Below are 26107 nucleotides of genomic sequence, written 5' to 3' on the forward strand. Positions count from 1 at the left end.
GAAGGTGAAAGAAGGGCTGCCGGCACAACTTGGAGCTGCCCCAACATGCTGCCTGTTTCGCACGTGATGCGACTTGTTGTGGCTACTTGCTGGACATGTGCCTGAGGCTGCTGATTGTGCGACCTAAGCCTGTTGGCGGCACTGCTATTGTTGCTGTTGTTGGCGGCATTGCTACTGCCTGCTGTTGGCATTGGCACTGTTGCTAGTGGTGGGGTGGAGGAGCTATATATATATATATATCGAGAGAGAGAGAGAGATGTATTAACGTCCACGAGAGGCCTTGTGGGCCTATGGGGTATTCAGAATAAATAGATTGAGTCTCATTATTACGCCAGTGTGGCATCATGACATTGGAAAAATTTTTGGCGAGAGCTCGGGTCTGCGGAAAATTCAAAATTTCACGCAAGAGCGCGTCACGTTGTGGCCCCAAAATGGCCCCAAAAATAGTTTCGCGATTAGCTACACCCAAGCAAAAGTTGACCCATCAGCCCATTACTGCTCGTCGGCCCATCCGTCAGCCCGCGTGATGACCAGCTAGCCTGTATTCTCACTGCACCACCCCTGTCGCCCGTCTCCTTCACGTGATAATAACTGCCTCTTGGCTTCTTTCCTTCTCTGGAGCACTTGCCCTCCATCCTCCAAGGTCCTCCCACCCCCATAGTAGAGATCTCACCAAATCCAAAAGCCCCCCACAAGAGCAACAACCGACCCTTCCCAACTCAAAATTCTCGAGATCCAACCCACGTAGCACCATGCATGCACATGCCTATTCTTCTAGAGAATCCAGCCACCTCATGCTTGTTCCGACCACATCATTCAGGAGAATTTACCACTCTCCAACCACAATCCCAAGAACTTGAGCCAAGGCAATTAAATCCCCAAAGTTCAAACTTTAGACACACTACCTTCAAGCAAACATTTAATGCTTATTTACCCACAGACTATAACACATGATAGAACCCAATACCGACACATGGAAGGCTCACATGGCTCACAACAAATAGGAAGCACTCATGACAACATAAACATGTGACTCAAGACAACAATTAAGAACACATGCCATCATGTTATCAACACAACACACACTGGATACCATGCTCTGGAGTGCCTAGTGCGCCCACACCTTGGGCTCATCATTTCTCACTGAAACGTTGCAAATAGAGATGTATTAACGTCCACGAGAGGCCTTGCAGGCCTATGGGACAAGGTACACAAAAATAAAACTCATACAAGACCTAAGCTGTGCTGATCTAATGAGCTCAAGAGCACGAACAAAATCAAATACAAAATCGAAGCAAACTGAGAACTGGGACTTAGAAGCCGAAGGCTGGTACTGTGGTGGCTCACATGTTGGATCTCTATCTATTGGGCTGTCACATGCTGTGGTGGGGAGCATGTCTCCTTGGTCTCTGAACCCGTTGAGCTATGTCCAGAGTGGCCGCTCATCTCTGGTGGTCTCTTCTGAGGAAAGTTGTGATAGGCCGGACCTCAATAGAGTGTACTCTAGTCGCTCCTCTGTGTCGCGATCTGTCTCTGCTTCCCTCTCTTGACGACACTGTATCGGCTCTCTCTGCTGATCCAAGTTGCCCTCATATCGGCTAGCTCCTCCTTCTCCACTTTGCTATGCCTTGGAGTTGACTCTGCATAGAACTCTGTGACACATCGCTGTGCTCGCGGTCAGCCTCTGTATTCTGCGGTTTGGTTGCGTTCTGCTGCTCTCTGATTTGGCGTAGTAGTGTCTCCCTATGTCGGCGCATCTCAATCAGATAGAGCTTAATGCAAGCCTGGTCATGGAAGTGAGAGTCTCATAGTAGAGACAGTGGCATCATCCCCGGAGCTCATAGTAGGCTAGGTAGGTACAAAGAAAATGCTCCTCTGTCTCAACCACTCCTAATGTACATAACATATAGATCCGATGCTCTCTAGGTATACCTGTTGCTCGCCCCGCCTCAATCCTTAGCTGATGGGACAAAACCTCGTATGTCCAATGGCAATTCTTAGTGCATGTGAGACTACTGTATCCTCGAGATACTGGGGCCTGATGATGAATCCCTCCTCCAATACTCTTTCTTTTTAAATATATATTCCATTCAAAATGAATCATACAACAGGTGGGAGAGAAAGTACTCTATCCCTAGCCTCAACAATGTGGCAAAAAAGCCATGGTGGTGGTCTAAAATGCCACGACATCCCAAAAGGGGTCAAATGAAAAAATAATGAGCAGTCCCATGTCCTCATGAAGGATATAAGTCTCCCACGAGCTGCCAAAGAGGTGCCTGTACACCGCTCCCACTGACTCCCGAGAGTGAAGATAATCTTTGCCCAAATGGAAGCGAGAGTGTCAGCCTCCGTGCACAAATGGCCCCCAAGGACAAAAGAACATCACGAACACCATATCCGCCATAGGGTAATGCTGGAAATCACCTCCCAGGCTGACCCTGCAGCTGAAGTAGGCAGAGAATCCTGAGCTGGTACAGGTACCAAAAGCAAATCCTGCGGCTCCATGATGCTGGCCTCTGTGGGACCCTGTCTCTGGCGATGCTGCATGAAGAAATCGTGGTCTCCTGGCTCTGACTCAAAGAGAGTAAAGGCTCCAGATCCTCTCCCCCAAAGGGCAGCGCCCCATGTCATCAGAAAGGACTCGGATGTAACATGTGAGAACAACCTGAAGATACCTGTCCAGACCACTCTAGAGCTGGGGCAGCTCCATAAACAATGCTTGCTAGATTCCTCTGCAAATTGACAATGCATACACAAGGAGGGTCTACCCATCTGCTGAAGCCAAGTGCCCACAGGTATGCCCCTATGTATAGTGAGCCAAAGAAAATAGGAGACTTTCCTGGCTCTACTGATGCCCCAAAAGTGACTCCAGTAGCTCAGCAAGAGCTCTGCAGTAAGTCCTTGTGCGTGCCAATGCTGGGAGGCAGATGGTAGGTGATGAGAGTCTCTCTGCTGAAGCCTGTAACCTGCCCTCGTCGAGTACTGGAAAAAAGGAAAGAGGACGATCGCTTGCCACCGGAGCAGGCCATGCCCACTCACTTGGGTCCCAGTCAAGCTCCGCAAGAGGTCAACCCTGAAAAATCCAAAGTCTCCATCTAGTATCCTCTGCAATGGTCAACTTGGAAGGATCTGTGGCCCATTCCTTACCCAGGCAACCAATGACCCTGACTCTCTGCCAAAGGAGCTCCTGTCGATCCAGGGGCTGGAGTGGGATACAATCTGTGAGAGGAGTCCGTCTCAAAATAAATAAACGGTGCCGGTCCTAAACGAACTCCAATGCATAGCCCAGCCTCACTAAAACAACCTGACCAAATGGAGATGGGGTGAACATAGGCTGGATCTGTAAGTATATCCCTCCACTGCTGAGGAATAGCTCTCATGATGAGTAATCTGGTGGCAGCAATCTGTCCAAGTGGCCCATGTCTATCTCTGATCACCTCGTCTGACATCTCCACACCTCCCCTAAACCAATCTCCTACTGTCTCAACCCCCTGAGCATGCCATCGGGCCAAGGGAGTCCTAAGTTCTGTACCAGGGGAAGATCCCTGATACCGAACCAGGGGGTTATGGTAAAGTGGCTGTCGGGCAATTTCCTCTCTGGAGGAGGGAATTGCTCTGATGAGGTGCTATGGGAAATGATCCCAGATTTGAATAAGCCTTTTCACTAGTAGTGAGGAAGGCTGCGAATGCTGGTCAGTCAGGAAGATCCAACTGACTCTACCTGCCCACTGGCCTGCTGCTCTTGGGGTGCACTGGTGAATCCCATGCAGTAGGAACTGCTTCCACGGCTGATCTCCTGGAGTCAAACCTCTAACAAGAAGTTTGACTAAAAGGGCTCTGCTTTGCATCTCCGGATCAAGAACCCCAACTCCTCCCTGCGAGGAGGGTAAAGTGATAGTATCCCATGAATCTATGGCCCTAGTGTCCTCAGAACCATCACCACCACTCCACAGAAAGTTTCGAAGCAATCTCCTCACCTGACGGATTGAGTCAGCATGAAAGCACCAACATGACGCAACGTACCACATAGTCGCTAGTAGAACCTGGTTGAGTACTAGCGCTCTTCCGGCCAAAGAACGTCTAGCCGTACTCCAGTAGGCTAGCTTTCTCCGGATAGTCTCAAGAACTGGGGCAAACTGTTGCATCGGGGACACCTCAATGCCAACCTGGAAGCCTAGATATCTTGTGGAGGTGCCTCTGGGTATCCATACAAAGCCTCTGTCTTCTCCCCATGCTGGGGTATATTGCTGAGCTCCAGTCTTGATTTGTTCCAATTGACAAGTCCCCCTGAGGCTAGGCAGAACTTGTCAATTGAATCCGCAGCAGTAGCAAGACTATATGCATTTCCTCTGACTATCAGTGCCGTATCAGTCCAACAAGCATGGTGGTTGTCACAATTGTGTGTCCTCCACCAAGAATACAAGCTCATTGATTTTGAGTCATTTTATAAACATAATCACCAATTTAATTGAGGCACCATATTGAGATTTCCAAATAAACAAATTGTATCACACCAAAACACCCACTTCATGTTTCAGAGAACACTAATTCATCCAACATTCTTGAACGTCATGTTTTGGAGAACATAACTTTGTGATAAAATAAGTTGAAATCTTATGATGATTTTGGCATTACTTTTGTGAGCTAAGGTCCAACTTTACCAATAGTAAGGGGGCTTGAAAACAACAAGACAACAACAAATATAACATCTAGATATTTTCAAATATGGTTTTTTTCTCAAATAAGTAGTGAGTGCACTACTAAGAAGCCCTACTATATCACATGCACTCAAAGGGTATTTAGAAAACCCTTCAACTAAAATTTTGAGCCCATTAAGATCACCCCTCTTTACTTATGATTTGACATATTTGTTTCTAAAATTTAATTAAAAAACCCCTCATGTTATTGTAATCATGTTAAAGTTTTTCTAAAAATTGAATCAAAATACCCATTCTTTTGAATGCATGCGGTACACTAAAAGTTTTTGAGGTGAACCCACCGAGGGAAAAAAACCATTTGTTTGGAAGATCCATGATTTGATCATGCATGAAAGTAAGAAAAACCTATAACATGATCTAAGGATTTTTCATAGCTATAAATATTATATACGCTTTCAACATGCTCCATAGATAATTTCAACTAGACAATTGAAAAAAGGTGAATAAAAAGTGTATGAAAGATGTAATGATTCAATCATGAATGTAATGAAAATACCTGAGTGTAAGAATATGATTTCTTTGAAATCTCTAAAATCTTATCATGTATGAGGTTTGAAAACCTATGACATGATTCAAGGCTTTTTTCTATCAACAAAAAAGAAGTAAGGTTTTACACATACTATCAACATAGTTTTAATTGAGCAATTACATTAATTCAAAATAGTACTAAACATATAGTATCAATTCTAAGACATACGAGCCTCAACTAGTTGGATGCTCAAATTGGCAATCCTAGGTAGCAAAACCATGGTGCACACCATGGCTATAGTTGTCGCTTCTATCACTGTTGTTAATGCTTCACATAGATCTCCTGCATAGTGTCAAGACCTGCCTGTGCCGGCTCTCCCTCTGTCTCCGTCTCCTCCGAGCTCTCCGTGAAAGCTGTTCCACTGGAGTCACCTCCAAGTCCTCTGAGTCCACTAGAGGCTCCCTCGGAGGAGTCTCATCTCGCTCTGCAGAATGAGTCGAAGCAGGCTCAGAGACCCCTGGAGGCTGAACTGTAGGCTCTGGGTCACTCGTAGGATGAGATGGATCCGGAGTCTCTGATCGAGGCCAACGACTGGGGCAATCCCTAATAAAGTGACCTCTCTTCCGACAGAAAAGACACTGATCAGGAAGACCCTCGTACAAAACCCTCTGCTGAATCTGGACCCCATCTCCCGTGGAGTACGAAATCAAAGTAGGCAAAGGTCGAGGAGGGGGGAACTCTGAAGTGAATCTGACCCTCGTAACACCTGTACCAGCAAGTGACTGAGCATAGGAAAGTCTAGCACCTGATGGGATGACTGTACCTGTGACACTAGCCATATGCTCCACAGCTCTGCGACAAGAGGTGACCTCATTAGGAAGTCCAGGGAAAAGCATCCAAAAAGAGACCTGTCGCGGTCCCGGGGAAGTAGTACTGAAGTGCTTCCGCCAAGGCCACAAATGGATGACTCTGCTTTGAAACTGAATCGGTGAGCTCATAAGTACTCTTTGAGCCTGCTTTGCAGAATGAAGGCCAAAAGAAAAGTACCCTCTTCCAAGCAATCGGAAAACCGTAACTGAGACACCCAATGAGGCCATGCTGGTGTACACCCAATCACGAAACTGTTGGCCTCTACCGGGTAGAAAGCCAATGATATGCGTCAAACAAAAACCCTCCTCTGCTACCTCAATCATCTGCACAATGTCGGGAGGAAAAGAAACTGTGACTTCAATCTCCTCAAGTTCGGCGACGGGAGTGGCATTAGTGCCCTCCATTGTCTCAGCTTGCGCTTTCCTGAGGGGAGGAGCTACCTCTGCTGAAATTACCCACCAAGAACTCACAACCAACCACTAGTCAATCCCCAAAAACTTGGTTAATGAATGCCCCAAACTTCAGCTTGTGTGGGATGAAAACAGGCCGCTCAATGGTGAAGCAAAAAGCTCCGCCAATGCCTTGGAATCCGCCCAGGAACTCAGCTTGAAGACCCCGGAACACGAGCAGCAACAGCCCCAGAGAGGGCCCTGAAGCAGCCCAGCCTGAAGCGCAATGAAGGGAGGGGCGGACAGCAGCTGCAGGAACTGGCGGCGACTGGCGGCCTGAAGGGGGGCGACCTGAAGGGGGCGCGGCCAAGCAGGGTGTGGCCAGACGGGCTGAAGGGGGGCGACCTGAAGGGCAAGGGGGGCACGGCCAAGGGAGCAGGGCGCGGCCAGTCGGGCTGGGTGATGGCGACAGGGTGGTGGCAGGCAGCTGCAGACGGGAGATCCTCCAAGATCAGTCTTGCTTTCTCTTTACACATCATTCCTCCAATACTCTTAGGAAGTGGGTAGGATAGAACTTGGTCTTGGTAGGAGCTCTTGGCCCCCCCCCCAAAAAAAAGTTCGAGATGTATGGAGCTGGAGGAGACCTAACCGTATAATATAGTTCATCTCATCTCGTGGGATCGACTTAGGAGGCGCATCCATACTATACTGAAATGGTGGAAGCCTATCCATCTAAATACCATGCCTGGAAAACCATGTGGATATATGTGCATTAATGTGTCTTACCCACTCTCTGCTAGTCGTCTGGATGACTCTAAGGCCAGCCTCGGTAGTCTCCAGTGCGGTAAGTCCGACACTCTGTGGATTGAAGTCATTGTCTGAAAGATGGCATCAACTTGGATAGGTGTCATGGCGAACTCTGCCTGTGCTCTCTCATGTGGGACTGAGGGCTTATTCCGAGTCATCCTAGACCCCATAGTCAATTGTAGCCACGCAAATCTCCTCTACTCTGTCATCAGGAGATCACTCCCCTAGAAGGGTGTTGCATACATGGCGGTCGGCTGCACTAAAGTGTTGAAAAGCCAGCCGTTCGTTGGTCGATCCTGAAACTGTGCCTGGAAGCATGCCTCTCTAGTCAAGCCAAAGCACTCTGCCCCCGTCTGAGTCGTGCCTTAGTTGCTTGAGTCATTGTGAAGATGGGTCCCGTGAAGACTGCTCCCAGGTATGTGTAGGACTGCACTATCTCCAGTGGCTCGTCTCGGTAAGTGAACCTCTGTACGGTGAAGCACTGCACGTGAGGTGTTGAAGATCATAATCTTGCTCTTCCCAAGAAGTCCCTCGATCTTTGTTGAACACCTCTAGGGCCTCCAGATGTTTCTGTAGCCCCTCCGCTGAAGATGATATGAGGACTATGTCATCAACGTATAACAATATCTGTATTATGAGGTCAGCCAGTAGTTACTGTCCAGGGAGACCAACAGGTCAATGGCAGAACAGAAAACCATCCAATACATTTGCTTAGGGATGGGTGCAAAGAGCAACTCTATTTATCTAGGGTACCTACAAAGAAACCGTAAATATAGCTGGCCATACATCATTTTAAGACTGAGTCTTTTTGGTTTAGATTTAAACTCTTTAATAAGTGCTATTCCATCACGATAAAGTGCCCATTTACCGTCCTTCGTGGCAGCCTTAACCTTGGCTAATTCCGTTGCCTTATCCTTAAGTTGGGCTCTTGTGAGTTCTTCGGCTATCCACACCTTAGTCCCTTTCAGCTTATGAGATTGTTGTAGAACCTTAATACATAAATCTTGTGAGTTGAACGTAATGATGGCATGACCATTACGATGACTGATCTGGACTGCTGTAGTTTCACCAACATCATTATGATGGCATGACCATTATGATGACTAATCCAGGTTGTCATCTGCGTCAGCTGTCCAATCAATAGTAGGCATGTCTGCTTTGACACATGTAAAGGTATCATTGAATGAATCCTCTTCTTTATACCATCCATCTGGGAGCCCCCCGATTCTGCATTATCCTTTCTAGCTTTGAATAGCCTTTGCATCAAACTCCACAATCACATCTTGCTTGGCTGTCTGCACTTCAGTTTGGATTAGATTCTTGACTGTAGAGACCAGTTGGGGAGTAGGGGGGGAAGCATTGCAAGACTTTACAACCTCTTCAATAATTTCCTTCTTACCAGGTCCTTCCAAAACTTGGATTCGAGCTACTGCATCTGCCAGATGCATCTGCAATTCTCGCACTTGATCCTATAGGTAGCAAATCTGTTCGTGATATCCAATAATGGGTCGGTCAAAACGACCACCTCGTTCATATATGTGCGCATATGGGGAAGGAGTCCTGGCTGCACCTGAGGCGTATCGAGCTCTGTTGTTGGAGGTTGTTGGAATGGAGGGGGTTTTTGACAAAGAGGATAAGCTAGGCCATATCTACGATACCCCTTGGCTAAAGCTAACCCCCTAGTTGAGATGGGGTTCAGCTCAGCTAGGGGTTCCTAAATCAATGCTTGCCTACAACCGTGAAGATAGGCAAATGAGTGGATCTATGAGCAGAGAAGCTATGCAGGAGAAGCTGAGATGGAGAAGCTAGACAAGAGGGGCTGCAACGGGCTGCAACAACGGGAGGAACGGAGGAGCAAGGTAGAAAGAGCTGAGCGGTGGAGGAGTTGAGTAGAAGAGCTAGGTGGGAGGAGCTTGCGGAAAGAGAGAAAGAAAGAGGAGCTGAGAGCATAGGGGTTGAGAGCTGAGCGGAAGAGCTAGGTGGGAGGAGCTGGTGGAGGAACTAGGCGAGAGAGAGAAAGAGGCAAGGGAGACTTCAAGGGATCAATGCGAGAGAGAGAGAGAGAGAGAGAGAGAGAGAGAGAGAGAGAGAGAGAGAGAGAGAGAGAGAGAGAGAGAATAAAGAAAGATATATTAACGTCCACAGGAGGCCTCGCGGGCCTATGGGACAAAGTACGGAATCAAGTAGCTCATACAGACCACTGTGGGCCAGGGCAAAGGGCTCACTAAGGCCCTTGTTGAGTACTAAAAACGTCCGATTGGGGAGGGGGTACAGGGCTCCCCAAGTACCATGCTATACTAGTACAAAATAGCAAAAAAAGTAGCAAAATAGCATGAGAGTGGCATGAAGATATCAAGTGCTCAGAGCTAGAATCCCAAGTGCATGAACCGGCTCCACATATCTAGGCTCCATGATGGTTCTCTGATGAGATGCAAAGAGCTTTCGTATCTGCATCTGTCAAGATGTCTCCCGTGGTGGTGGAGGACGTGGTCTCCTCGATCTATGGATCCGATGGGCTATGTCAAGGGTGATGCCTCGCCTCGGTCGATCTCCCCTAAGGAGACCTGAAATAGGTCGAACCGCGATCATGTGTGCTCTGGTTGCCTGTCGCACTGTGTACGGTTTCTGTGCCCCTCGTCTGGCAGTGTTGTGGTGGCTCCCTCCATTGATCCATATATCCCTCCTCCTTTATCCCAAAGTGCCCTGGGGCTGATTTGAATGCATAGAAATCCGTGACCTGTCTCTGTGCTCGGTCTACCTCGGTACTCTGTGGTGCGGTGGTCCCACCCTCATGCTCTTTGATATGTCGTAGTCGTATTTCCCTGTGTCGCCACATCTCCATCAGGTAGAGCCCAATATAGACCTGGTCTTGGAAGTGGATCAGTCGTGAGAGTGGGCCGAAGCCGTACCCCTCCTGAAAAAGGCAGTGGTAACGCCCTCGGATCTCATAGTAGCTGGGCAGACACAGAGAAAGTGCTCCTCTGTCTCAACCGCCCCCATTGTGCACAACCTGCAAGTTTGCTGCTCTTTGGGTATGCATACAACTCTCCCTGTCTCGATCCTCAATTGATGGGATGAGACCCGAATCTGTCCGATGGGAGCTGGGTCTTGGTGGGGAACTCCTGGTCCCCCCCCCCCCCAAGTGCAAGATGTGTGGAGTTGGAGGAGATCTAGCTGTATGATGCGGTTAATCTCATCCCGTGGGATCAACTTGGGTGGTGCATCCATGCTATATTGAAACGGGGGAAGCCGATCCATCTGAATGCGGTGATGCATGCAAACCATGCTGTATCTACCCCCCTCTTTGCTAGTCGTATGGAGGACTCTAGTGCTAGCCTCGAAAGTCTCTCGCAAGGTAGGTCCCAAACTCTGTGGAGGAAAGTCACTGTTTGAAAAATGGCATCAACCTGGAGGGGGGTCATGGCAAACTCTGCCTGTACTATTTGATGGGGGACCGAGCGTTTACTCCGAATCATCCTAGAGCCCATAATCACTTGTAGCCGATCAAATCTCCTCCATTCTATTGCTGAAATATCACACCCCCAAAAAGGTGTTGCATACATGGCAGTTGGCCTTACTGGAGTGGAAGTGAAGTGGAGGGGGAGCGGTGGACTAGCGGGGCTGGAGTGGAGGGCTAGCGGGGCTGGAGCGGAGGGAGAGAGAGAGAGAGAGAGAGAGAGAGAGAGAGAGAGAGAGAGAGAGAGAGAGAGAGAGAGGCTGAGGCGGAGAGGCTAAGCAGAGGGGCTAGCGGGAGAGGCTGAGCGGGTGAGGCTAGAGAGAGAGAGAGAGAGAGAGAGAGAGAGAGAGATTTCCAGCAGCCATACCATGGGGGGGGGGTTTTGTTAGCACTTTGCCCTGGTATCAGCCTTGTAGGTCAGGTCAATTCTATGAGTTGACTTCTTTGGTCAACCAATGGTTGACTTGGGGGCCATATAGGCCACCGTTTGTATTTTCCTCTTATCCATTTGAGCAGTACTACGTTTTACTCCAGCTTGTTGTTTGCTTCCTGCACTCCACTTCGGTTCTGCTTCATGCATCCAACACTACGAAGCATGTGATCTCATCGATGTAGAGTCCAAAGAGAGTCGGTGAGAGAGAGTAGGGTGCTACCTCCTGAATCCTGCTTGCCCTAGTGCTCACTGTCCCCATGCCTCTGTTATGACTGTTGATCCCCCTCTCTAGTACCGATCCATAGATCTTGGCCAATGTGCGGCCAATCATGAGGGTGCGATAGTTCCCAATGTCCATGAGCTCTCTTGCTTTGTGTATCGGTACGATAGTGGTGGTGCTCCGTGTTGGTGGGAGGCCGTGACAAACTGCATGGTTAAACATCTGTGCGAGAATCGGGGCAAGAACCTCCTGTCCATGTGCGAATGCTCTGTTTGTGCTTTCCGGTTGTGGAGCCGGTGCAGCCCACACATTCTGCGTAGTGAACAGATGGTAGGTAGTGGGCCTGGGCATAGAGGACATGTCTGGCGGTGTCTGCTTCGGGATATCGTATAAGGAGCACGCATAAGTGTGCCATACTCTTGCATCAGTAATGGGAATGGGTGGCTTCCCCTCTGAAAGAAGTCCCCATCCAGTGGTCGGGTCTCCTCCTTGAAATGATCTGATGATCTCATCCATCTTGTGTGTGAGGAAGGCTCGTCTCTTGCAACGTGTCAACCGTTGAAAAATCCGATGTGCCTCATATGACGTCAACTGACCCAAGGCTCGCTCCCGTGTGAGGTGGGCTTGCATCTCTCTGCACTCATCATCAAACCAAGGGTTTTGGGGCATCTTTGTCCTTGCATTGAAATCCCCCAGAAGGAGGGTGTCTCCCTGTCTGGAGAACTCTATGATATCATCATGTATCGTCTCATAAGGGCTGTGTCCCTCTGTAGTGCCTCATGGGCATATGATGACGTGTTTGGAGGGAAGTAGCATACTACAATGGAGATCGGTCGGGCATCTAGCAGTTTATCTCGTATCTACATATGACGTGCATGTTCCTCTCTTTATACCACAAATACGAGTGGTGGTCTCAAGTGTGTCTTGAAAATGATAGCTACACCTCCGGAGCCTCGTACTCCACTATCTCTCCTCAGTTCTCTCCAATGAGCTGACTTCCGAGTGTATCCTGTCGTGTGGGTAGCCCTCTCTCTGGGCTCTCATGTGTCTCAGTGTAGAAGATGATGTCTCTATCTGTGTATGTCTTTGAGAAGCCACTTGGGTCGGACCAAAGGGTACCATTATAGTTCCATACAGCCTTACTAGTCTTGTTTTGTGCACTCCCCTCTCGGATTTGACACCGTCATAGTTCCCCTTCTTCCTTCTCCCCTCTATCAGCTCTTTCCCGGATAATCACTTTGCCATCCCTGTAGGCAGCCCATTTCCCTGCTTCTCTTGCTGCCATTACACGTGTCATGCCTTCCCTTCTATTTTCCTGCTATAGAAGGATGAGGTCATCATCCAAGTAGATTTTGGTCCCCTTCAAGGATGCTCGCATGCTCATGAGGTTGGACCTATCTATTGCAGTCCGGAGTTTCAGCACTAAGGGTCTTGTTGGTATCTCATGTAAGATTGACTCCCATCTTGGCAAATAAGGCTTGAGCATTTGCCATTGGGGTGTCTCCCACTGTAAAGCCTCTAACTAGGGCATTCATTGCTTTACCGATCCGTCTTCTCTCTTCCTCTAGTGTCTCATAAATGAGCTCTTTTTTAGGAGCTGCTGATCCCTTTTTAACAACTTCTGTTCATTCAACCATCACTTCTTTTCCCTTGTTGAGCTGTTGTGCGAACTTGGCATGTTTACCATTCATGGTAGTCTGCATGGCCTCCATCTCTTTCTTAAGAGCTGCATTTTCTGCTTTGAGCTCATCCATAGCTTTGTTGCCTCCATCTGATGTTATTTGCTTACCCTTCATTTGTTGTAGCTCAGTCCCCAATGTGTGTACTTTGTCTTGTAGCTTGGTCTTCTCATTTTCGTATTCTGCCCTCTCTTTCTCCCATTCTTCTTTCTTGGCCTTCTCCTTCCTCCATTCTTCTTGTATCTTCCCACCTTGTTTCCTAATTTCAGCTAGTGTTTTGTCCACATGCGCTTTCTCAGCCAATAGGGCCACATTGGTGGCCTCCAAGCTGTCTATTTTTTCTATTAGCACGAGGCAGATTTTGTTGAGGCATGTGAGTACCTTTGTAGTGACTTTGTGAGCTGTCCCTGTAGAGAGGGCTGCTATGGCTGTCTCCTTCTACTCCCGCTCTTGTAGGCATGGTGTTTCAGCCAATTGAATGATAGTGCAGTAAATTTATTGGCTTACATGGACTGTGTGTGGCTGATCTCCAAGCATGTTGATAGTCCTTCTCCACCCTTCCTTCACGTTTCCTCTTTCATAGGTGCATTGTAATGTTGCTGAAGCTTTCTTTTTTGAATCTTTTCCTGTTTCTTGGAGCAGCCAGGGACAGCCAGGTAGGTCGATGTGGAGGGGCAGCACCCAGCAGGCCCCCCGGTACAGCTTCGTGGCTCACAGCAGGGCTCCTGTGCATCCTTTGATCAGGGCTAGGAGGGTAGGCGCTAGGGCTGGCGGGGTGGGCCTAGGGTAGGCGGCAGGTTGTAGGCTAGGCGGTAAGGGTGGCGGAGTGAGCTGAGGGCTGGTGCACGCGCGCGCAGAGAGAGAGAGAGAGAGAGAGAGAGAGAGAGAGAGAGAGAGAGAGAGAGAGAGAGAGAGAGAGAGAGAGAGAGAGTTTGTTTGTTTTGAAAGCTTATAATGCCTTCAACCCTCCCTTGACCCTTCTTTCCACACACTCATTCCAACTGTAGTTTTCCCTAAACTCAAGTCCCAAATATTTGTATGAGGTGGTTGCTTCCAAGGGTTCTCCTTCAAATGTGAAGGCCATCTGCTTGTTTCGTGTCCTGGTTGCTATGACTTGTTTTGGCCAGGTTTACTTGCATTCCTGCATTTCTTTTTTGTCCTTTGCAACGAGTGACCGCGTCATCTGTGTAGACGAGTAGGAGTAGGGCATAGTGTTCCCCCTCCACTGCGAGCTCTGATTGATTCTTCCAATTCATCAATACACAATCCAGATGGGGTTGGCGGAAGAGGGCAGCATTGCTTGAGCCCTATGTCACTGCTTATGTGTACATTTCCTTGGTTGTAGGGGTTATCAACTAGTGGTTGTGCGAGCTTGGCTAGCATCTTCTCATATGTTCTAAGCACGGTTTCTCTGACTGCTTGGGGACTTGCAGCTTTTCTAGTTTTTTTGCGTGGTACTGTGTCAAATGCCTCTGAGAGAGAGAGAGAGAGAGAGAGAGAGAGCCTTTTGAAGACTTTAAGGTATTGTGTGCATCGTTTGTTTACCCTTTGCAGATTCTAGAGGACTCCATAGAGGAAAAACTTGAGAAGGAGTTGGCAGCTGAATCAGAAAAGGCAGAGGCAGAAGGCAAAGAAGGGGATGGAGAGGAAGTTAAAGTACAATTTTCTAATTAACAATTATGGGTTATGGCAACGAGTCCTTCCATGTAAAATGCGCAGACTTATTTTAGCAGAGCCTCTGATATTGTGTAGTGTGCTTGTGCAGAAAAGAGCTGCAGAAGGTGGCAAAAGTAAGAAGTTGAAAAAAGACAGGCTGACTAGTACAACTGGCAAGGGTTTGAAAACAGAAACTACAAATGTATCAAGTGTTCCTCGAGTGAAATCTGAACTTGTTATACCCACTCTGTATGTTTACTTTTGGTTAAACAAGCTATCTTGCAAACCTAGTCTGTAATTCTCTATCACAAGCTAATGGAAGGAACATTCTAGAATTTTGATGCCTTTTGCATATAATAAGCTGCTTTTTGAGATATTTATTCAGGGATCCTAATGCTTTTACTTTGTAGCTCTGAAGAGACAGAACGCCAGGCGTTGGAAGATTTGCGAAATCGGGCCCGATTAAGCAGTACTGCATTGCCATCAGTGAGCTTTTACAGTTTTATCAACACACACAGCAGGTTTGTTTTTATGTTGATTGTACGTTGTCATGCAGATGATTCTTTACATAGGTGTTTTGTGCTCACCTTGAGCTCAGTTTTTCCCCACAGTTAGTGGATGCATATGCTCTCAGCTTCTCTCTCTATTAAATTCTGACTCTGGGAGTGACTATTTAGTAGATATTATACTCATGGGCAAGTGCTTTCCCTTATATTTTCAATTAGTGAGTTGCCTGTTGTTCATTTGAATTTTCCCAAATGATATTGACTTAGAGTGATAGTGTGCACCACAAAAGATGAATTAGTCATTTGATGCTGTTGATCCATCTTCTAAATTTTAATGTGGGTTTGTCAGTTTGAACTGTGCATCAATCTCTATGGATGGCGCCATGGTTGCTGGAGGTTTTTCAGATTCATCTCTGAAGGTATTTCATTGTATTTATCATGCGCACTGATGCAATCCTTACTTTTTCAGGCTTGGCATAATAGGCTTCAAAGGCTTTCATGCTATAATCAGGCAGATGGGAACTTGTGTTGCAGGTGTGGGATATGGCTAAGACGGGAGAACAGCAGTCCTCCATTGGGGCTGGTATTTCAGAATAAATCTTTATCTCAAATTTGGTTTCAATTTATGTAGTATGAGGGTTAAATAGTTTCATCATAAAGCATCTAAAGAACACAAATTACTGTGATGATGCCTTGGATGGAATGTTCTCAGCAGCTTATTTGAAGGCTGTAGTCAGGTGCCAAATGCAGGGCAGTAATTTGCTGGAAACATGAACTTGAAGGAAATGAAAAATTTTTAAGAGTGAGAGAAGACGAAGTTTGGATAAGGCTGATTACTGACCTGAGAAAGAAATACCTGAAGTACTCTTTTCTGGAGAAAAGGAATCGCAGGAAAAAGACGGGGATGGGGGGCTTCCTCAGCTACAAATGGAAGCCTGACTAAGAAACCGTCAAATGGATCACGTTGCAAATGTATGCTGTCTGTATGCTGGTTTCAGATGTTTTAAACACATCCCCTCACTGCTATCCTTTCCATACCGTGAGAATGTCAGATCATTTCTGGCAACAAAAGCTTGTCCGTCCGAAGAATTTACAAACATGCAGTGCAGCTTACCTGCCCACAGTTTGCTAAAATATGGCGTCTTTTGGTTCTTAGGGGCTTCACCTTGAAGTGGAAAGGGCTGGACTGTGATGCTTACTATGACCTTCCCAGTTATAATGACAAATAGGTAAATTCTGGATGCTTATGTAGTAAGGGAGACCCTCTTTATGCACCACATAACTGCTCCAAACCTATGTTTTGGTCTTACCAATGTTTTGCTTTAGATGGTTGCCATCCATATTTTGTCGACTAGATACTTTGGATTGTTCTCATATTTTGCGTTGTAATGGCTCTTTCTGCATTTGTGGCACCTCCCACTGCCCTAGAGCCCATCACGGCAGCGTTCTTCCAAGGCTATAAAGTCTTTGATCAATGCTCTATTTAGGAGAGGCCTAAGGCCATGCTTTAAAGCATGCCTCCAAGACTTGTCCCCACACCCATGTTCTTCCCTCCCCAACGCCAGCCCCCCTTGTGATTGAGCTCTGTTAGCGGGAGCTTGCCATTAGTGCGCCGCAATCGTCAAATGATCTGCCAAGGTTGGATCAAGCAGGATGCAACAGCAAGCGCCCCCTGCCCCTCGCATTCGTTGTTGCAGTCCCAAAGGGAGTGGGGTGGCATGATTTAGCCCATGGTAGGTATAAACTCCACTGCTCCCTTTGAAGGGCTAGTTTGATTCCCTGTTTATTTTAACATCTACAAACAAGTGTAACAGCAGTAGCCTGTGTTACAGCCCTGCCATGTGACAGTGCCATCTGTAGCAGCAGCAATAGTCACTAGAACCGCCGCACAAAACTCCAAATTCATTTGGCAGTGACCATCTGTCACTTGGCAACTTGTGAGCACATGTAGGTGCACTTCGATAGCAGGGTTTTTTATTCATTTGTCATGTTGGTCTGCATCTATTTTCTCTTTTGCACCTTGATTGTACTTGTGGGGCTGTCGTGTGCGCTCAGTTGGGGACTCATCCTATAGGTACCATTGCCACTTACTTGACCTTTAGAGGACATCACCAACATATGAGTCTTTGAGTGTATAGAGGCCGCCTAACATGAGCAACAGTTTGCCACAGCCAGAGCACTAGTTTATGCCACGGTCCTGCATCACCCACTCCCAGGGACGTGGAAGCCCAATTTTACATGATATATAGCCTGCTCTTTGGGATATTGTGCGCATGAGTTCGTCTCATAATGGTACATCACATAGGAGGCACCATGTCCCAAGAGGAGTGTGGCACAAGTGAGCCAGTGTTTTATGATATGCCATCAGATACACTGTGACCCTACTTTATGAAGCGAGAGAGAAAATGCCATTTCATCATTACACGAGACTAGAAGGGATGAGGGGTCTACTCAAAGAATTATACCACCAAGGGCATGAAGGACAAGCTCACTATGCATAAATTCAAAGAGGAAATTCAGGCCTTAATGAGCTAGGGGAGTGGCTCATGAAGCTGTGCAAGCAAATGCTATTCCATTGAATGCTTCGATCCATATTTGGAAGATGTGCAATTTTGATGGATTTGTATAAAAGAATTGTAGTCTCAAGATGATCTATGCAAAGGCAAAGGTTAGACCGTGAATGATGAGCCTTGAATACTCATGTGTCGAGCATTTTGAGAACAATTACCAAGCTCTTCTAATCTATCATTGGTTGATGAACTAATGGCAATACCTAAGTGAATTATCTATTCCATGGTCTTTTGTTATGCATCCAGTTTGGTGATACATTTTCTGCAACAAGAAGGACCAGCATAAAATATAATATGAATTGAGTGCTGATAGTGGATTTGTATACATGCCTTAACTCTAACCTACCTATCTATTTTAAAGGACTTATAAATTGATTCAATAATGTGTTCTTGTACATGTCATTATACATTTTGAATTTATCTCCTCATCATTGTTTTGTCCAATTGCGATTTAGGACAGCTGAAAAAGCAACAATCGTTTTTTTGTTTTTTTCTTTTTGGGTGAGGCGGCACGAGAGTGTGCTTGTTTCACTGATATGTAATTTATTGGCATCTTTGTCCCATGGCTATTCCATTTACTTTGTCCCATGGCTATTCAATTTACTTTCCCAACCATTCATGGGAAATAAGTAAAGGTGAAGTTAAACTCTATGAGAAGAAGATACGTTAATACAACAACATCATGGCACTTTACAATTTTTATCACATAATGTCAATGGATCTCTCTATTTGATATGACAAGAAAGCGAATAGCAAGTTTCTTGGGTGTTGTTTCATTACTGGGAAAAAATCTTGATGATAATATCTTTCATAGCATTTTCTAGTGTAGTCTAAATTAGCTACTAACATTTACCGTCATGGTATAGGTGGCTGTAAAATTTTGGGTATATCCTTTCATTGAATGCAGTTGTTGGGTCTCAAGGGGGCAATAATACATCCTGTCATTTCATCCCCACTTTCCCCTTCCTCTCTTTACACACACACAAACACACACAGACACACACACAAAGTCTTGGATTTAGATTTTCTCTGAACTACATCGGAGGTTGACCTATGCTAGGTTTTCCATCTTCCTGAATGAACAAGCAATGGAATTGACAAATGCAGATATCAAAGGAACATCAGATGTTGTGAAACCTCCGTACACCCTTCTTAAGGGCCATGCTGGACCTGTCTATGCAGCGAATTTCAGTCCTGATGGGGATTACATTTTGTCTGCTTCGAACGATTGTACAGGTGATTATATCTTGAAGCTTCATTGCTAGTATCGTTATGGGCACACATTATTTAAAATGTTTATGTTTTTTCTATATTGTCATCCCCTAGAGTCCAATAAGTTTCTTGAATAGAGGCTGTGCTATATATCCTTTTGATTGAGGGTCAAGCATGTTGCTTATTTGTTAGAGTCTTGTGATTCTTAACATGGTTACCTGGGTACCAGTAAGCACCATTCAGATCTGCTTAGATTACCTCATTGGAATTCATTGACTGATCTTGTCTTCTGTTAAAACTCTCTCTCTCTCTCTCTTGCGGGGGGGAGAGGAGGGGGACAAATCTTCTATTAAAACTTGATAGATGATCCATGAAGACATGAACAATACATCTGGACAGGTGACAAAAGATAACCAAAAATGTAAAGGACCAGCATGTTTCGAACCCTCTGCAATAATGCCATTATGTATTTATTAAGGGTATTCGTTCAAAAAAGACTTCAGACCCACTTTGAAGCCAAACAATCAACAATTTAGTTTAGGTTGTAAATATCTTTAGTTGTAATGGTAACCTATATGTACGCGTAGCCATGCCTGTAATGAATTTTTGGTATCTAAAAAATGCACGAGGCCATTTTGGTTGGATAGAACCTGTGATATTATCTAAAAAATTTACTGTGTTTAGAAACCTGCTCGATTTCCATATTCTTCTATGAATAAACCTACTTGGTAGATTGTTTTTAAAGCCATACCTGTTAAATTTAGCAGTGCTTGGTAAATTTAGATGGACCTTGATATGAAGGTAGCAGTGCTCACTAAATTTAGACTGATGAAGATATCAAGGTCCGAACTACTTAGGAGCTTATAGGGCTTCTCACTTTGAGTCATGGGATGGAAAGTTTGAATTTTCAGCAAAGTAGCCCAAACCTATTTGTGTAATCTCTCATTGATTGTCTCATCCTATGCTTAAAGTTGTTCCATTCCATAAACATATTGTGCTTTAAGTCACGAGATTAGATTTTTCCTTTTGAGCCCATCCCAAGTCTTTGAAACCATACCTTGAGATGCGAGTGCTTGATGCCATAATGCTTCTAAACCATCCGAGTAAAAGAATTGCAAAATTCAGCTCGGCTCTTTCTATGGGCTCCTCATGTGCAAGGAGGTGTCCAAGCTCTACAACCAACGTAGTAGCGTCTCGGGCTTGTGATCGATTTGTCATTTGAGGATGCTTTTCTCCCAACTTGATGTGGTCTACCTGCACAAACCCATTGACTTCTTCCTCTTCGTGGGCATGGTCTTCTTTAGGACAAGGATTGCCTCTCTGTACTCTTCGGCTGACCTGAGGCTAATAAATCAGTAGAAAGGAAGCTGACTCTGATACTTGTCAGAGTTGTGCTCTACCAGAAATGTGTTTCCAAAGATTAATAACGTTCATCATTCACACTTGGTCCATAAAGAGAGAAGGAACATAGAAACAACAAAGGGCATGGGATACGAACAAGGATCATCCTCTACTACATTAAGTACTTTACATGTTGATGTATCCTAGTAATATTGAATTCCAATGCAATAGTATTTTCAAAACTTTGGACAGATGGGATGAAACCAAAAGAGAGTTCTACGCAAACTGTCATTTCTTTATAATGTAGGAGGACCTATGATGAAATCTATAAATAGTTCTTTGCTAGAAGTGTCCTAGGTTGTAAGATAATAGGTAGAACCACGGGTGCTGCCTAGGGTGTTCCAAAATTCTAGGTTGAAAGTGAACGACTCATGTATTCATAATCATCTTCCACAAAAGCGTTGTCACTATTACTTCTGACATCAATTTGGTCAACATTTCAAGCCCACAATCACTTCTCGCATCAATCCTCCAACAAAGCCAAGGAGAACACTCCAACAGGTCCCCAACACGGTTCTAGAAGATGCCAAAAGATTGCCAAATTTCACCCAAAAGATTGCCAAATAGTGAAATTGTTAGGCAGATGAAAGCCAAAAGATGTAGAGGTAGTAGAAATTGCTGGACATGCCTTACTTCTACTCATCTTTGTAAATGACACAGTTCAACATTGCAAAGACAAAGATCATGGTAATCGGAACATGAAACAAGCAAGCAGCCTTTGCTTTTCAAGGGGACATTCTAGAAGCAATCACATCATACAAGTATCTGAGGCTTGAGGTTGAGAACACATGCATGGAACTAAGAGTAATGGGAGGTCTGAAAGCCTTATACAGTTGTACATCATGTTATTTGATGATATGAGTTGCCACTTGCAGGTCAGATGGAAGGAGCGTACTTGTCTTAAGCAAAGCTTTATCTTGCTTTGAGGAAAGAGTACTTGGAGTATCGGTGTATAATTTAAATGGATGCATGGTGCATTTATGAATTCAATGTTGTGTATTGGGATTGTTGGATTTGAAACTAAATGAATGTGTTTACTAAGGCTATTAGGTCCTTAATCCAATAGATGTTCTTTGTAACTTGAGAGTTGGCTTCCTTCTATGCCCTTTGGGTTGCTACTATGTGTGCACTTAGACTACTTGCTTGAAGGTACCGGTAATTTTCACTATGGTTAGAAGTGGACAACAATTTTGGATGAATGTACAGTTAAATGGATTAAAGAGCAGAGATTTTGCTTGTAAAAAGGCCGTGAAATGGTATCTTATCATTTGAGCAATTTTATGCGCATGAGAGAAACTAGCTTGTACATTTAGATGCTAAGATATTGATTTTCGTAAACTTCTTTTGAGTTTCTAGTGGCAAATATGTGGCTGGGTGATGTTAAGGTGTTCTTCTTCATGGAGCTCTAGGACAGATGGCATGTTGAAAATTGTGTAATTTAAATAAAAGAGTATTGATGCCTTGTTTATTGCATATTCATTATTTGCCATAAATGTTATTAATGCAAATGGGGACCCTAGTTCATCCATATGTTTAATTGATGATTTGCATACGTTTGTATCCCCACAAGAGACTTGCATAATTTTGAAGATAGTTTTATTGTGTTGTGTGAAATTGTGGCAGTTCGTTTATGGAGCGTGCCATTGGTGGCAAACTTGGTATGCTACAAGGGGCACAACTATCCAGTTTGGGATGTTCAAGTGAGTCTTTTCTTAAAACTACACAAATGTTAGGTTGACCTCGTGCTTGATTTCAGGGAGGGAGTTTTTGCATGTAATAATGATGAAATGAGTTAAAGTGAAAGAACGAAGATGATGAGAAGTGAAGACTTAATCGAATAAAGGAAGCTAGAGAGAGATGTCATGACTTGATGTGTTGAGTTTGTTTCTATTTTAGCCTTGGTTGTGTTAAGGTGATGGTTGGAATGAAGGATATATTTGTGGTGTCTTTGTGATGTACAACATTCAAATGTTTGAAAATTTTTTGTTCGGATGGGATAACCAAAGTAGTGACCAAAAGGATAGCCTTGGGCTCCCTCTTCCATGCATATTATCAGGGAACACCTTTCCATTCATATGGAACTTGGGAACACTGTTGCTTAGGATGGGTATTGGGAATGCCTAGTGAACGCTAGGCACACAAAAAGAGGCCAACGAATGTCAGAAGGGGGGACGTCTAGGGAATGCACAAGGAACTTTTCCTAGGCCGTTTCATAGGAGCTAGTCATGTCCAACTTGATGCTAATTGCTTGCCTTTTTGGGGTCTTTTCCTAGTGACCTTGGTTTGTATGCGATTTGGCAATCCATCATCATTATTTTATATATATTCTCTAGACTCCTCACCCTAGACTCCTCCACCATTGGTGATTTGGCATTCCCATTCCTATTCCCATTCTTGTCCCCTTGAAATCTCCTTCTCGTTTTGAAGGGAGTTGGCATTTCAAAGAATGTTCCTGTCCTTGTTCTGAAGGGAGTTGATGTTTCCATAAGGGAAAACTAAGCTTTTGGTCTAACCTAAGTTATTTATATATATTCTAGACCCCTCACCCTTAACTCCTCCACCATTGGTGATGTGGCATTCCCATTCCCGTTCTCGTCCCCTTGAAATCTCCTTCTCGTTATGAAGGGAGTTGGGCATTTCAAAGAATGTTCCCGTCCTCGTTATGAAGGGAGTTGTTCATGTAAGGGAGAAATAAGCTTTTGGTTTAACCTAAGTTATTTCTCACACACTCATCTAGCATTGGTGTCTTGTATTGTGGAACTTGCTTTTGTGACTCAATGCCCCAGCTCAAACATTGTTTTGGGTAGTCTTTCTTAAACTAAGAGAAAAGAAAGGTCCCTTGTGGAACCTCGTGTGGTTTTGGGTCCCATTAACCATATTTGTAAGAGAGACATAATTTTTGAAGTAGGTGAAGAAAGAAAGGTCTCCTTGTGGAATCTCATTTGGTTTTGGATTGATTGTTGTAATGATGATAGAAAGGCATGAATCAATCTTGAATGTATTATGGAATAGGTGGAAACTATCAAGGTTTTACGGCTGATAGAATGGCATTAGTATTGAAAGTAAAAGATAGGGAAGGTTAAAGTGCATACCACAAAGGAGCTACCAAGCACCAATAAAGAAAGTGTGGCTTTTATACTAGACCATAACATAGTCAAATATAACTTTTCAAATGACACCAGTAGATTAGGTAGATGGGATACCAAAGCTTAGCCAATTTGAGGAAATAAAGCTGATAAGGCATGGGTCTATAGAGGCATCATTGACCTTACACCAAGCCTACTAGGCCATCTCGTGTAATATCTTTCAATGCTACCCTCAATGATGTTGAAGAACTGAAAGGAAAGCATGAAGCTGAACACGAAATGAGAATGCTTGCTTGCTTATGGAACGAAGAAAGGTGAGGTCCATATGTAGGCACCTCTTACATGAGCCACCAAGCTCCACAATCATCTCCTCAATCAGCTCCTAGATTCTCTCAATCATCCTATGTGGCATCTACCACCACCTAACAGTGCTTATGGGCACCTAACTGTGCCTCTAGCACACACACATAGAAACCAAGGTGTGCCTAGGGCATACACCTTGAGATATCCCATCATACCTCCCCTCAAGGGAATGCCTCAGGCTATGTCAAGGATACATCTAGTCTCATAGTTTCTCATGCCATCTCATGGTGGTCAAGGATAAATCTATGGCTAGGATCTCATGCTAGCAAGGGGTTCCCAAGGGTGTGAAGTAAACAAAAGGGATACATAAGACCTTTCAATGATTATCTCCCTTGCATGTTCATGCACACAATGTCTGCTGGAGGTACCATGGAGCAAAACACATACACATGGTCTACATCATATGGTGACCAGAGGTGTATTACAAAACACATAATAGTTTATTCCATTCATTTTGGAGGACTATCCGGGCAGAGTATCTTGACTCAACATAAAAAGAGAGATCTGGAGCATATATGCAAAAAGCATAATCTTCATAGGAGGCCTTATCTTGTGGAGGCACATCAACTAGGATTGATCTTGAAGCAATCTTTTGAGAGGTGATTAGTCTTCCCACAATGTTTGTAAGGTGAAAACTTGCCCTTTTGAGTTTTCATGGCATAGGCTGTGTCATTGCCTCTCCGGAGTTCCATGTGTCTTTCTTCTTCTTGAAGAGCAGTAATAAGACCTTCAAGGGTAGGATTATGAAGATTTTTCAATGTGGTAACAACATGATCATAATCTTCAGGCATACTTTTGAGCAACACTGCCATTGCATCATCTGTAGTGATTGGAGAGTTGATAGAAGCAAGTTGAGTCATGAGACTCCGCATGTGATTGACATAGGCAGCCAAAGGAGTGCCACTAGCCATCTTCAATTCAAAGAAAGCAATCTTAAGTGACAATTTTAAGATGTGAGAGCTAGCACCAAAAATAATATTAAGCTTCTGCCAAGCTTCAGAAGGAGACTCCAAATCAGAAATGTGATGAATATAGTCATCTCCTAAGCCAAGAGCAATAATGCCATAGGCTTTCTCCTCTCTAGCAGGATCTCGTGCCGGACGTGTAGGAGCTGAGGATTCTCTAGCATTAGAGGCTGTTGAAGAAGTTGAAGCAGGTTTGACAAGCCCCCAGAGGTTTTCCCTCATCAATGCAAACTTAACTTTCATCTGCCATGTGTGAAAGCCTTTACCATTGAACTTATCCATATTCAAGAAGGTAGCCATGAGAGGGTCTAACCCAAAATGGACAGTGTCTACTCTCTTACAAGGCTAGAAAAAGTTGAAGAGCTTCAAAGTACAAGCATTTAGAGTAGCAAAGACTTGTAACCAAATTCCATACTACAAATCATAATGGAAATGATGCTTCAACTTGCATGCTTCATAGAGGTGGCTAAATGAAAGTATTCCAAGCAAATCCAAGTATAGCAACTTAGAGGAAAGTTGTCGCCACAGTTATAGTGATGCTATTCAACACTTTAAAACATCAGAAATGCTAAAGTAGTATCTAATGTAGCACCAAACTCACAACATTGTCAAAACTGTCCAAAACAGAGGCCTAAACTTGGAGGGCTTGTATCTCACTCTTCAAAGCAAAGAAAAGAGGGCTTTCTAGGTAGAAACAAAGCTGGTATACCAGAGAAGAGCCACTGAGGAAGAGAGGCGAAATGCCGCGTCACGTCGCCATAGCCAGCAGCTTGAAGGTCGACTGGTTTTTCGCTTGTTTTTCCCTCCCTGGTGGACCATTTCACTTCAGATCTGGACAGGAGCTAGCTCATATTGTTGTGCAAGCTTGGCTCAGAGGAATTTTGGAATGGCTGCTCCAGCAAGTCGCATTGCAAGAAATGGCGTCAGGAAGAAGACGACTGTTGCGCGGTTTCGTGGGCACCATTGTCTAATTCCTCTGACGTGGAAGTTCGCCCATATGAAGGGTCTCTCCAGCCAGAAGGACCCTGGGAATGGTTGCTTGTAGGTGGAGAACTCAGCCCTCCAAGTGGTTGGGCAGAAAGGGGCAAAATGGAGAGGAAGGTGAAGAAGAAGAAGAAGATGAAGATGAAGAAGATGACATGGCACAAATGGGCTCAAGGAGGATCATAGTGCTCTGATACCATGTTGAAGAACTGAAAGGAAAGCATGAAGCTGAACACGAAATGAGAATGCTTGCTTGCTTATGGAATGAAGAAAGGTGAGGTCCATATGTAGGCACCTCTTACATGAGCCACCAAGCTCCACA

The 26107-nt window shown here is 45.0% G+C and overlaps 1 protein-coding gene across 1 annotated transcript in view; it reads left to right on the forward strand.

Moving 5' to 3' along the window:
- Nucleotides 1-26107, forward strand: part of TAF5 (TBP-associated factor 5) — a 123767-nt gene that overhangs the window by 75953 nt on the left and 21707 nt on the right. The window contains exons 8-14 of the mRNA XM_087398292.1: nucleotides 14597-14698; nucleotides 14808-14947; nucleotides 15109-15219; nucleotides 15554-15623; nucleotides 15739-15787; nucleotides 18882-19010; nucleotides 22011-22087. Of these exons, the coding sequence (XP_087254418.1) occupies nucleotides 14597-14698; nucleotides 14808-14947; nucleotides 15109-15219; nucleotides 15554-15623; nucleotides 15739-15787; nucleotides 18882-19010; nucleotides 22011-22087 (678 nt within the window). The remainder of the gene's footprint in view (nucleotides 1-14596; nucleotides 14699-14807; nucleotides 14948-15108; nucleotides 15220-15553; nucleotides 15624-15738; nucleotides 15788-18881; nucleotides 19011-22010; nucleotides 22088-26107) is intronic.

This window comes from Dipteris shenzhenensis, chromosome 27 (assembly GCF_047967505.1).
Source record: "Dipteris shenzhenensis isolate YYH24624 ecotype China chromosome 27, Dip_SZ_1.0, whole genome shotgun sequence".
Lineage (NCBI taxonomy): Eukaryota > Viridiplantae > Streptophyta > Polypodiopsida > Gleicheniales > Dipteridaceae > Dipteris > Dipteris shenzhenensis.